Here is a 13,188-nt window from a genome sequence, read left to right on the forward strand (position 1 = left end):
ATCATTCATAGTTCATAGCTATTTTATTTTTTTAGGAACAAATTTGTTTATTAATTCTTTAAAAATAAGGACTTTATTATTTATCTTGAAAAAAAGACTTGTTCTGATTGTCTGAAGCCAATGATGCATATCATTACGCAACCATCAGACTTGGAATTTTGGATCACCAACTGTTTAGGAAAAATTCAACAAGACGACGATTTTTCAACGTGTTATCTCAACGATAACCGCACACAAAAATGTTTCAAACACAATGCAACATTGTTAACGGAGAAATCCTGAACCCGAAAACGCCAATCATATAACAGCAAAAAAGTTGCGGGCAAATCGTTTAAAGATTTGTATCACTATCTACACTATACAGACACGTTGCAATTCACAACTCGAAACGAAACATTATAAAAAAGAACTGGATTGGAAATGGACAGCGAAAAGAAATGAAAAATAGTAACCTATTTACAGTGACGCATAGTGCATTCCTTCAGACCTCCAGAGATGATGGGAAACGCATATGCAAATTAACGATACATCAAGATTTTCTCGAACAAGAACCAACAAAAGGTCGATCGATGAAATAATCAATACTTCATTTATAAATGGACAGTTGCTGCCTACTCTTTGGATCAATAGCACTGTGGGAGAAAGTCATTTACGATTTTCCTTTTGACAGTAGGCCAGCTACGAAATTGAAAGAAAAAAATTGGGTAAACAGAATTCGTCACATTCTGTGTTTGATGCAGTCAAATGAAGATGATAGCAGTACGGCATAATTTCATATAATATATCACATTAATGGTTTTTCGGAATTCTTCACGTCACATTTTCCAGAATCCAACTTGTGAATTTGGATATTCTCGTGCAAACTCCCGGAAGATTGGCCTCAGCACATCCAATACCCCAGCTGATGATGCCTCCCAAGAAATATTTGCCATCACGGCCACGAATTTGCAATGGACCACCCGAGTCGCCCTATTATTAAATATTAACCAATTTTAAAAATCCCGCGGAATCGTTAAACTGTTCATTTGAAAAATACCTGACAAGAGTCTCTTCCTCCTTCCTCGAATCCGGCGCACATAAATATATCAGGAATGTATTCATGGCGTCCAGCTTTTAGGAACATATCCTTGCATTTATCGTTGCTAACTATAGGAACTGTAACCTATTGAAAACAGATCAAATCATTTTTAATAAAGATCTGCGGATTTTAAAAATTAATCTGTCAATTTTCAAACCTGTTGAAGCATTGAGGGTAATGTTCCTCCTTCCGAGAGACGACCCCATCCTGTGACCGTCTGTCAATCAAAACAAAATTGGTTGTATTTTTTGGTGGTCATTTTTTTAATTTTGAATTCTTTATAATTAAATTTGAGTACTAACACCGTTTTGGCCGATTAAAGACTCGTCCATTGCTGGCAGACAGATTGGTGCAATATTTGGCTGAAAGGTGATCGGTTCTTCTAGCCGAACCAACGCAAGATCATACTCGTATGTGAAAAAATTGTACTTGGGATGAACGATCTTCTTATTGACTCCGCGTTCAACAAATGGGTATGGCTCTTGCACGCTGCTGAAATCGAATTCCCCCATACGCATTCGAATTTGCGAGACGAGAAGACTGAAATAAAAATGTGTGTTATTTATTATTGCTTTTGTGAGATATAGGGCGATAATAAAATCTAACACTTACTCTTCGACACAATGTCCTGCCGTTATAACCCACAATTCGTTCAAGAGAGCTCCTCCGCAGCGATGCGTGCTAGAGAATCCGAAAAAGGAAGTCCGCCGAACAGACACCTGAAAAAGTGAATCAATTGGGGAAAATTTGTTAGAAATCTACCCAAAAGAAATTTTGTTTTGTCGGATTATATTTTATACCTGCCAGGGCCAAGAGCCGAATTTCGAATTGTTGCCTCCCACAATCCTTTCTCCTCTTGCAATTTCTGCTAGCATAGGAGGTACACCACATTCTGAAACATACAAAAGAATTGAATTACAATTGATGACATAACCTCTGCGCAGTTTTTTTTAATATCCAGCACACATACTAGCCCATATTTTTATTTAAAAAAATGCTTTACCGATTTCTGGATAGCTGCTAGGCAGTGAAGTAACGGCCAAAGTGGGTTTCTTCGTGCTTTCCGTGCTGCTGGTGGAATTGCTGAAACTAGTGGGCGTTACACTGGTTCCAGGTTTCTTACTGGAACTTTCAGTGCTGGTGGAAGTGTTCTGAACCGACGGAGTTACGGAGACTGTCGCCGTCTCGGTCACATCGGTGATTTCGTTAGATGCAAGTGATGCAGCAGCAGTAGATGCAACGATGGAAGAAGAAGTAGTAGTAGTCGTATGGTTGGACAGGTTGTTCAATGGAACGCTCTGCGACTCGGTCGAATCGGCTTCGGTGGTTGACGTAACCCCTGAAGTGACGTGAGCATTAGTCAAAGGATCGTCAATCGGCTGATTGGAAGCCGTGGGGATCGTGATTGGGATATCAGCGGTGGAATTAAGTTCATTAAGCGAAGAAGGGGAATCGGGAAGCTCAATCGCAGATGTTAGAATCGTTGAATTTGATTCAGAGGTTAAAGGTGAAGGGTGAGAAATTGGCACAGGTGAGGCGACTAAAACATCGGAATTCTGTGGCTTCGTTATAGCGGTAGACGAGACCGGGACCGCTATCGGGTTCAGAAGGTTATTGGGAATGAGTAGGTTGAGTGACGGTGCAATTGTAGGTGCTGGTTGTGCGGAAGCCAACGCCTGGTTCGTAGGTGCCATGGCTGTGGAAGAAGAAACAAGCGGAGGGTTAGTACTAATTCCGGTTGCAACCGTTGGCAAAGCAGCTCTGCGTGTCGTCGTCCGTCGATAGGGCTTGGGACGTAATTTGATAGGGCCTAGTGTGGGTTGACTACCTTGCGGCTTTGTGGTCGATTCCGCTGGCGTCGATGGAGTTGGAGTTCTAGTGGCGGATGCCAGCACGGATGTCGTCGACACAATAATCAGCGGAGTTGTCGTTTGCGATGGCGATAATGTAACCGTGTTGTGGCTTATTGGACTAGCAGTCGATGTAAGTTCGTTAGACAAAGTTGAATCCGTTGACGTGTTATCTGAAAGCCAATTTGACACTGCTAATGACGGCAGCCCAGGGCTTGGAATTTTCTCGGATTCCGGTGCGGTTTCGTTGGTGCTGTTTCCCTTCCAGGTAGGGATCGACGCGATCAGCGTCGTCAGCATGGAAACTGGAAGATTGTTGGGTTTAGCTGCTCCGATGACATTTGGAGAACCTACTGGCGTTGGATAATTGGTCGCCATGGTGGCAATCATCGACGACAGGGATGGTTTTGGAACGACATTGTTGTCCAGGTCGTGAGCGCAGCAGCTACCGAACATGAATCGCTCCATGCACATGCCCAAAGGTGTGCCCTCCGTTTTGACACATTCCCATACGAACATGCACGTTCCTTCTTGGCCTTTCACGTAGCAGGGTTTGCGACTGATTTGGTAGCTAGCTGATATTGGTCAAAGCGCCAAACATGAAAACCGAAAGAAAAGCATAAATCACTGTGCGCAATTTGCATCACAAATTCATGGCAGTAAAATTTAGTGAATAAAATAGTTTTGGCATTAAATCTATCATAAATCTGGAAAACTAATAAATTTTTAGCACTTACGAGTTGTCAGATTATTTTGTGGTTGACTCGCAGAGAGAACTAGAGGCAAGAACGAAAGAAGAAACAACCCCATTGCACATCGGATATCCATCGCAAGCCTGTCAATAAAAAAAATGAATAAATAAAACCGAAATTATTGGCCAGTCTCAATTATTTCTATTGTACCTTATTCCATAAAAGCAATCTAGGCAATTCTGAAAAAGTAGCTCAATAAAAACCGACAATGCTTAAACAAAACTACGGCGGCAAGTGAAGCGGTTACATTTGTCGACAGTTGCCGCTCGAGAGAAACCGTAACGTAGCGAATAGTCAATTCTAATCTTGATAATTTGCTTCCACAGACAGCTGTTATTTCCGCAAACTGCAGCACTGCTGGCCTCGTGTTCAACAACCGCAGGGGAATGCGAAAAACACAGTCAGCTGCTTTGTGCGACTTGAACTTAATGGCGACATGTCCAACATAAATGGGAATCTAAAATTCCCTGATAATTATTAGGTGCTGAATATCTTTAACTACTAGTTGCTACTACCAGCTGCCAACCTAGTTACAAGAAATTTAGTTCGACCGATAAATCTGGTTCGCTAACAGATGTAGGTTATTGTGCAGTGTGTGCTAAAGCAATACTTTAGACTACTATTTAACTATACCCTCCTTTGTTCTCATCCGCCGTGTATTTCAAAAATTTCATGACAGCCAAACTTATTGCAAGTTCTAAATTGCGGATGTACTGCGGAAAAACCACTGGAGAATCAAGGCTATTGACCCAATGATCCTCCGACGTGCTAATTTGAAGGTACTTGGAAGTTGAACAAAATGAACAAAATCAAAACGACAAAAAACATTTGGCGAGCTGAGCGCATGATGTCTTTGTTTTAAGATATCTTTATCTCGATTTATCCGTCCGTAGCTAATTGTTTCCAAGTAAACGGGAACGCCCGATTTCACCAAGCAATAAAAGGATTATACCGGACATTTTCTTTTGGCAAACTAGTCGGAGTTTTCAAAAGAATACTTTTGAGATGTTGATGGGCGATAAGAGATGACACTAGTATTATAAAAGAAACTTGCAGGACTGTCAATTAGGTCGAGAGAGAAAAGTCCGAGACGACAGAAAACTGGCATCACCTAGTTCCACACACCACAGAGTGATGAAATGTAGGTCACAACTCTGCAACGGTGAAAGCAAAAACGAGCCAGGTGGCAGCACTGTTTTTTGTTTGCAACTTCATAATTGGTACCGTATGCGCGCGCTGGGCAAAAGTTTCAGTTCATCGGGACAAAGATTCGATATTGTCGCTCGTTACAGAGTTACAAAGGGAAAGGTTACAATAATTGCCCGTTCTACCAACCGGTACTTAAGAAGCGAGCTCTGGTGTTCATGCCCTTAATCCATCAACGATAGCAGCAGCAACGTCGTCGTCGTCTATAATGACCAGAAATCGTGATCCAATACGGTCGACACTGATACCGTTAACACTGAACCGCAGCAGCAGGCGCCAGCCATGTGTTCCACACAGTTAAAAAAAGAAATAGAACGCGGGTATTTGGTATATCTCCTTCGGTTATGGGCTACCCAGCCAGTGTTTGCTACCTACTCAAAATCACGGACCTCAAAAACAATCATTTTTATTGCGATAGTAAAAGAAGACAAAAAAAGAAGCTCCCGATACTCGAACAAACTGTACAGTAACTGGTTGGAATTCCTAGCAGCAAACAAGAAACACCTCCAACAGTTATGCTAATTGTCTTGGATCTTTTTTTCTTTTTTCCCCGGCGAAAAGATAAAAAAAAAAGAGTAAAGCACAACCAGATGGGACGCATGAGCACTTTTGAATACTCAAAAAATAAAAAGAGAAGACTCCTTTTTTTTAGTCATTGTGTAATTATGCGAGTTTGAGGTCGCTTTTGCCGTTGACACACCCAGACTCTCTGTTGAGAGATTGACTCTTATTCCTGTTATGCCCGTTGTTTTTTTCCCGTCAGAGTAGGGAGGGTTGCACAGGTAAGGAAAGGGGGTGACGAGAGAGAAACAGGAAAGCCATGTAGGTCAAACCGAACTGTGCCCTCGCCCTTAAACCCGGTGTAAAGAGAAAGCGATATACTCTATCCCCACCTTTCCTTATTGTAGAAAGCGCCCGACGTGAGCCAAATGAATCATCCTGACTTTTACATTTCTTTTCACAACAGAGTATTTGTGTAATCCTCGAACCCTTCCGGTAAGGTAACGATAAAGTTAAGAAACGTCGAAACAAAATTCATTCCGTTTTCACTCGTTTCTCAAGACATCCGGATCCTTGATGTTTTTTAAAAGTTATTTAGTGGTATTTATTTTATTTAGGACAGCTAGGTTACTATAGGCCTCCTCCTCCACATTTGTCAAACGTTCCTTTTCAAGGTGTACTGTAATTGTCTGTAGAAAAAAGAAAAATGATGGAGTGAACGGTACTCGGGCGCGTAACAGCGCTCTAGAGAATGTTGTGAAGGCACAAATTCCAACTTGGGAATGTTTCGGAGGAATGTCTCAGAGTGAAGGGGACTCCGGAGCTTTACGGTTTACCAAGCACGGGGGTTTCAATCCGTCTGCTGGATATACACATCCTCAAGTTTCGCTCCTTTTGTTATGTAGTGGAAAAGGGCGAGATCATTTCAATCTGGCGAGATGATCTGTCCAATCTGGACGCATCGTGTCAACAACGCATGACCGTGCTACGGCAGTCGTTCTTTTATTTTGGAGCCATAAACTGTATGTGTACATTACGTACGCATGGGCGACTTGGTCAGATAAGAACCCGTAGCCAGGTACTACTACGTATACGTACATATAATATAATATGAAGGAAAGAACAACGGAACCGTGTAGAGCGGGCTGAGGTTTTCTGTTGTTGCCGCTGCTCCGATGCTGCTGCTGCCGCTTGCGTGTGGAAAGGAAGCGGCAGCGGTACCGCAAACGGGCTTTGGTGAGTGACCCTCTAACCCGTTTACATCCTCTACCAGCGCGATACGCGCGTTCACGCGGCATATTCGGGCCAGTGCTCACACGGAAGGGCAAAGAAGTCCTTGGTTAAAATAGCGCCCTTCGGAAAAATTCACCCTCCAAGTCCTCAGACTGCCTACCGGTACTCGTTTTGTGATTCTCAAAGAACCTCCCACCCTTCCGTTAGTTTGATTTTATATTTTTTCTGCTTTGCTTTTTTTCTCTCATCTTGTCGCCGAACCCTTCAAATCTATCACGGCTGTTTTCAACACTTCACCTCAATGTCTATTGTATGGCCGTTGGGTCGATCTGGCACTGACTCGATTTTTCACAAAGTTTATTTTTTTTTTCTTTTTTCTTTTTTGTCAAAGCGAAGATTAACAATACACTTCCAGGTCTTTTATTATATATTTTTTTCCCTTTATTTAAACTGTTCCCCAAGGAAGTCGCAGAGTGACGAGACAATTTCGCACTGTGTATAAGAAAAGTGTTTCCCTATATTTTGAAAAGAAATTTTGAATTCTTAGCATTTCCCTTCGAGAAATAAAAGATGCGGGCTTTGTTGTTTAATATACAGCTCTGAAAATGATTTTCTATTGATCAGTGCGGAGGTGTTTTGGAATAGAGAGCTTATAGTTTTCTATTGATACTTGTTGTCTATAGCTAAGGGCTAAATAGAAGTGAAAAACAAAACAAAAAATATGAACTTGCCGGTACCGAGGCGAGATCCTGAAAAGTTGAGGCAACGAATCCGCTAGGAAGGCTTCACAATTTTGAATACGATCAACTCACTCCAGGTAGGCCGGCATTGTTTTGCCACTCTCCTGGTCGTAGATAACGTGTTAGGGTTGACACGAGGGGAAACAACACAGCAGGGAAAGAGTGGAGAAAATGGAAGACGGGCGAGGATATAAGTCTTAAACGCGGCTCCAGTTTTCTTTTTCCGATTTTCAAAAGCAACGGTACTCCAACTGGTGTTCCAGATTTCTCCTATATTCCAAATGAAAGAAGAAGAAGAAGAAAAAAAACCGATCCCGCCCCAAATTCACACAACAGGAAGAGGCAACCAGAGGCAAGAAGAGCGGCAGCGATCAGAAAAACGTGACCCTCTAGAAAACCTCTTTTACAATCATAACAGCACGATTGCAGTCGAAACAGACAGTAGGAATTTGTCTGCAATGTTATACACGGTTGGGCACATCATTCCTTCGTTTCAATCAAATTGTCTTGCCCCTTCTTTTTGGCGTGGCGGCACCTGTAGAAAATCAAAACTAACACAACAACTTTTAAGAGAGGCAGACTGTATATATAACGTAGTGGCACGGAAGACTTGAACATGCGACCACACGGCACCTAGTACCGCTCACTACTGGAACGAATACCAACAGGACAGGCCGTCTAGAGGAAAACGGTGAGTCTCAAAAATCCACTACAAGCTAGAGGGGAGAGCCCCTTACTACTCAGCGCGACCCACAAAAGAAAAAGGAGAAAGCTTTCGGTCTTTCGGTAGACCCCCGCTGGCTATTGGAAAACAAGGTAGTTTTTTTTAAAAGGAAAAAATTTTCTCCGACTTTTTTTTTTTTTTTTTTTACTTTTTTTTTATTTGGGTCCTTTCTTATATACATTATTGATAAATGCTTTCCCAAGTATCTAACTAGGTGGCGATCAAGCAGACTTCTTGATCCCGGCGAATTGTTTCGTCGTTTGGAAAATCACTTTTGCGGTGTTACTTGTCACGTAAAGCGGAACACACTTGGGAAACTAGTTCTCGATTATTTCACAAACTCATCATCATCTGCCTCAGTTGCTAACAAATAATGCGTTCAACCCCATTTAAGTGTGTTGCCGGTCCCACCAGCACTCTCTATCCCTCCCCCACATCACCACTAAAAAAGAAAACAGGCAAACAAGCTACATGTTTTGCTTGCTGAGCATGCGAAAAAATAGGTTAAAAAGGAGATTTTCTTTGGCCAAGCATGCGAATAGAAAATATCCCAAAATTACACGCAAGGCATTGGGAATGATGTCTTTAAAATATCGGGAGAAAGAAAGAGGTCAGCCATGTTTCTCGCCCTGATTACGATTGTTGAAATGTACATGCTGATTCTGTGGGACTATAACGAGCAACAGAACAAATGAGAGGTAACCAGTTGGTGCGTGACCTTACCATTGTTAAATTCTGCCTGTCCTTATAAGCGAAGCTTCCGTTCACTCGCATTTTATTCACACGTGCCAAGTCTTTGCAAAACCAAAAGAATAGATAATAACAAAATCATGCTGAGAGACAATATTCTTTTTAAGTTGCGGTTAAAATTTACGACGATGGCACTGAAATATTTGCTTATGTATATATTATCCAGGTAGTCTGGGAAAGTGTTAATGTTCTTGAGATTATAATGCACTCTTTTGTACATAAAACTTGATTACGTTTGTCGGTTAATCTAAAGTAAATTCAAAACTATTTCATTTGATAATTGGAACTCTTCTTTATACTGTATTTATAAAAAATAAAAGCATTTAAAATTTTGTTTGGCCCAGAGATAAACTCAGTGACATATAAGCAGCCCATATGAAAATTCTTGAATAGCACAACTGCGAAAAGGAGGTGAACATGCCGGTATAGTTAAAAAAAAAAAATTACAACACAAAATGTTAGATAAAAAGATAAATGAGTTTAGTTTCGACATTTTGCAGCCCAGAAACAGTCCAAAACATGTGTCCTCTAGTAAAGACTTACGTGAGTAGAATTTAGGTCAAATGTTCCCTGTTGACATTATTATTACGGCTATGCCTGTTACGCATGACAGACTTGGGAGAAAATATTGTTATTTACTCCAAAAAGAAATACAAGAAAGCTACGCCATTTATTGCGTCCATTTCACATTATTTTTTTCCACTTGGCTGGCTGTTCGCAAGAATCATTGTCATCAGCACAAAAGCGGTTGAACGTGGAATTGGATGGGAAGCCCAATATTTCTCGCTCTTCTTGAATGCGGAACGAAAAAGTCGATTCGAAAGATCCAATAAAATGCCTTGCCCTGGAACAAATTATCTGTTCAACAATGGCAACTCCTCCGTCCAAAATCTCTTTGCGGACTTCAAAACTGGGTAGATAGAGAAACAGCTGATACTTGGGCGATAAATAGCTTCGCAATTCTTCCATTTCTAATTAAAATAATAAAATTCCAAATGAGTGAATTTTTAACTCTACACACAGGAACTGATTGTACAAAATAATTGGAGGACTTGGTACTGACCCTTCTTAGTTCCGTCACTTGCGACAAAAATGTTCCGGAGATTCAGTAGCGTAGCTGTTTTCGCCAATTTCTTTGCTGCCAGCTTTAAAGAGGGAACATCATTAGATCTTCCGTAAAGGAAGTCTTGCCTCCTCAAATGCCCGCAGACGTAGTCTCCACCTTTTGCTACCACTCCAGGAACTTCATCTCTCCAATCACTCGGAAGAGAGGTACGATCTGTTTCGTCATCAGACTGAAGAAATTCGAGCCGGAATTGACTAGCCAAGGCATAGAGCTTGAATGAATAACGCATGCTTCGCCGAACCTGATAAGAAATACAGTAATAACTAAATATCTTAGTTTTAATTTAAGATGTAGATTGATTGAGTAAATGCAATTTTTTCTTGGCTGTGTTGACGAAACAAAAATTTGTTCATTCTTTCAAGAATGATTAAGACTAAAAAAAAATTAGGCTTGATGATCCCAAATTTATACAAGTTTGTATATTACCTTCCAATATTCAACACCCCCATAATCATCATGCAAAGGAATTTCTCCTCGGTCAATCATGATTATGTCTCCAGATTTCTTCGAGTGCTGTGATAAAATTGGTAGGAGTTTCCGAAAGTGACCTTGAAATGAGACACAACTAATGTTTCGAACTTCGATTTTTTCATAACCCCAAAACCAGCCTTTGATTGCACCATCTTTGGTCTCTCTAAAGTTGTTGTAACATGTACATTTTATTAATATAAGCAGACTGATGAAAGACACATATATGTAATTGAGAAAAATACCTGTAAGGTAGTTTATTGATGCAATTTTCAAACTTATATTTTTCTTCCCATTTTCCACTCTCCCATCCATCTTGAAAATGTTGCAAGTAGAAGAGCTGGTTGATCAGCAGATTTTTCTTTTCTGTCACAATAACATAATCATTTACATAAATACAACAAATACAATTTGTGATTCCATTTAATTACACTAACCTGATAATAGATCAGATAGTTCTGTAATGCTAACATACTTTATAAGACTTTCAGTATTGAAAAACAATTTCCAGGGAAGTTTGAATTGATCTCCTATATCGTTGGACTTCCAATGAGGAAGTGGACCCCAGGGAGGTAGCACCTGCAGTAAAGGAAAAATGATTTAATGTTCATTGCTGTCCAATTTCATCATGCACCATCTCTAAGTTTAAAAGCTTGCCAAAACCCAGTCTCCATGTTGCTGAAGTCTTTTGACAAAAACTGCTAACCGTATAAAGACATCACGACGTAAATTGAAACCTTCGGCCGGATTCAAATCGTATAGCAAGTAACTAACAAGAAATCAAAACTTATTTTCAGGTATCACTTCAGATTACTAATTTATAATTAACAACGAAACATACTTTCGATCGAACACTTCCCCACGATCGCATACTTGTGAACCAAACAATTTTCCACTATTTCCAAACAAAACAACAAACCAAAACAAACTAAACCTGAACAATTTTGCATTTACTGTCATCGTGACAGAGATTACCAGAGATTACCAGAGACTGGAGTCTGATAGTAGCCCGTGAATCTATCGCACTGGCGCCCTCTATCGCGGAGCGCCACTGCAATAAGGTCAATTTTGGCCAACTAGATATCGAGCACTGGCACTCCGTCGTCGCCTGATTTTTTTTTCGAAACTCTATACCTCAGAGACTTCTTAACGGGGAACTTTTAACAAGCGATTCGCCACTCAAAGAGATCGTTTTGGGTTTTTTTGATACAGCGGAAATCGTCGCTGGGGTTGTAAAAATAAAAAAAATATACAGGGTTTGTTCAAATTTTTTTTGCTAAGTCGATTGGTAAAAACCGCAATCGTCTAGCTTTTGTAGTTTGGGATTGGGAGATATTTAAAAAAAAAAACTGAGAGGGGATAGCCGAAAATTGGACTTTTTTTTTTGTTTTTGTGCAGCAGTTTTCTCGTCAACTGCTGCACCTAAAAATATTGTAATTGTTTCAAAAAGATGGGATAGCCCACCTCTTCAAAAAGTTTTCTTGTTTTACGAAAATGCGAAAACAACATTTCCTTCTCTTTGCCTTTAGCCCTTTAGGGTCTCTTGGGGTGGTCTCCCTCATAACGTCAGCCTACACCTATCCAGAGTGATAGAGAGTATGGTGAAGCGACGCTGTAAGAATTCTCCATAAGGCATCGTCAGATGTTTTCCAGCATTTTCTCAAAGTTCGAGATCACTTGATTTGCAGACGCCACATGGCTCTCCTTAATATGCAGGGCTTCCACCACGCGTAGCCTCACTGAACTGCTGTTTTGCTCCGAAAAAGGGTTATGATAAGCAATTTTTAGGGGTTGTAGCAAGCGATTGACAGCCCAGTGGGTATAAATTCACAAGGTAGTTATCTTGGGTTCAAATCTCTGCATAAAACCTTTTTTTTTTAATTTTTTCCTTGTGTTTTTTCTATAAAGCGAAATAGATGAAATGCCTAGATTCTGTAAAAAATGCGAGTTTTTCACATTTTTTAAACAACATCTGAATTTGTTTTCTTTGGCAAGTCTGACTTAGAAAAAAAACGTGTTCAAACATGTTTCTGGAAAAATCCGCAAGGTGTCACTAGCGCATATAAGGGAGACTGCTCGGACGAAGCCTTATGGAGAATTCCTACAGCGTCGCTTCACCATACTCTCTATCACTCTGACCTATCGAGGGGGGGGGGTCACCCCAACAGACCCTAAAGGCAAAGAGGAGGAAATGTTGTTTTAGCGAGCGCTAGGTGGCTTATAGGATGACGCCCGGCATGGCCGAAAAACGAAGAAATTTTTAGGAATTTTTTTCCAAAATTTCAATCGTTAATATCTCGGCTTCTGAGCCGAGTATCGAAAAAACATGAAAACAGTTTGAAGAGGTGGGCTATCCGAAACTCAGAAAAAACTGCTGACTTTTTAAAAGTAATTTGTGTATCGCCACTAGACGATAAACCAGTTCCCGTGGCACAACTAGGGTGGGGCCTAAAAAGAGGAAGGGAATAAAAATCGGCTTTAAGAAAAAGCCCTTGGGGTGTTGTGTTTGTGTTCAGGAACCCATTAACGTTCGGCAGAGGGCGGTAAAGAACACCAAACGGCAGTGGTATTTCGTATTTGGGCTTGCACTGTCGAAAAGAGAGGTTCTCTAATGTTCCTTTTGCGGAATTTTACCGCCATAAAAATCAAAGCTCCGGTCTGTATGCTCAACAGTCAACATCCAATTCTATAGGTGTTTCGACCCGTAAATACTTGCGGATTAGGATTTTCAATTTGATTGGCGTAATATTTACCTATCAA

General features: G+C 40.7%; 2 protein-coding genes across 9 annotated transcripts; both read right to left on the reverse strand.

Moving 5' to 3' along the window:
- Positions 1-327: 327 nt before the first annotated feature.
- On the reverse strand, positions 328-8,100 carry LOC124200927 (serine proteinase stubble-like). 6 transcript variants are annotated; one of them, XM_046597315.1, is made up of 10 exons: positions 7,352-8,100; positions 3,666-3,763; positions 2,907-3,503; positions 2,082-2,417; positions 1,879-1,970; positions 1,691-1,797; positions 1,381-1,618; positions 1,236-1,295; positions 1,037-1,162; positions 328-969 (listed from the first exon to the last, which is right to left on the reverse strand). In XM_046597315.1, the coding sequence occupies exons 2-10, from the start codon at positions 3,754-3,756 to the stop codon at positions 811-813; spliced, it is 1,806 nt and encodes a 601-aa protein (XP_046453271.1). In that variant the 5' UTR covers positions 3,757-3,763; positions 7,352-8,100; the 3' UTR covers positions 328-810. The 6 variants fall into 6 exon arrangements, with proteins under 6 accessions (XP_046453271.1, XP_046453270.1, XP_046453268.1 ...); XM_046597314.1 differs by having other exon boundaries at positions 2,082-2,774; positions 7,358-8,049; XM_046597312.1 differs by having other exon boundaries at positions 2,082-2,774; positions 7,352-8,049.
- A 1,006-nt stretch (positions 8,101-9,106) lies between these two features.
- LOC124200928 (GDP-fucose protein O-fucosyltransferase 2-like) lies at positions 9,107-11,516 on the reverse strand. Of its 3 annotated transcripts, XM_046597317.1 has the most exons (7): positions 11,270-11,516; positions 11,086-11,197; positions 10,866-11,007; positions 10,674-10,794; positions 10,387-10,594; positions 9,898-10,201; positions 9,107-9,805 (listed from the first exon to the last, which is right to left on the reverse strand). In XM_046597317.1, the coding sequence occupies exons 1-7, from the start codon at positions 11,386-11,388 to the stop codon at positions 9,519-9,521; spliced, it is 1,293 nt and encodes a 430-aa protein (XP_046453273.1). In that variant the 5' UTR covers positions 11,389-11,516; the 3' UTR covers positions 9,107-9,518. The 3 variants fall into 3 exon arrangements, with proteins under 3 accessions (XP_046453273.1, XP_046453274.1, XP_046453276.1); XM_046597318.1 differs by lacking the exon at positions 11,086-11,197 and having other exon boundaries at positions 11,270-11,431; XM_046597320.1 differs by lacking the exon at positions 11,270-11,516 and having other exon boundaries at positions 11,063-11,199.
- Positions 11,517-13,188: the final 1,672 nt, after the last annotated feature.

The sequence above is a fragment of the Daphnia pulex genome, chromosome 8, assembly GCF_021134715.1.
Source record: "Daphnia pulex isolate KAP4 chromosome 8, ASM2113471v1".
Lineage (NCBI taxonomy): Eukaryota > Metazoa > Arthropoda > Branchiopoda > Diplostraca > Daphniidae > Daphnia > Daphnia pulex.

Bases quoted from the DNA above. Each gene is read 5' to 3' on its own strand.
- LOC124200927 (XM_046597310.1), bottom strand. From the start codon at position 3,756: ATGGATATCCGATGTGCAATGGGGTTGTTTCTTCTTTCGTTCTTGCCT. The intron at 3,504-3,665 runs GTAAGTGCTAAA...GACCAATATCAG, and splicing joins ACAAAATAATCTGACAACTC to CTAGCTACCAAATCAGTCGC. The intron at 1,798-1,878 runs GTATAAAATATA...TCACTTTTTCAG, and splicing joins TCGGCTCTTGGCCCTGGCAG to GTGTCTGTTCGGCGGACTTC.
- LOC124200928 (XM_046597317.1), bottom strand. From the start codon at position 11,388: ATGACAGTAAATGCAAAATTGTTCAGGTTTAGTTTGTTTTGGTTTGTT. The intron at 10,595-10,673 runs GTATTTTTCTCA...CAACAACTTTAG, and splicing joins ATCAATAAACTACCTTACAG to AGAGACCAAAGATGGTGCAA. The intron at 10,202-10,386 runs GTAATATACAAA...ATTTCTTATCAG, and splicing joins GGGGTGTTGAATATTGGAAG to GTTCGGCGAAGCATGCGTTA.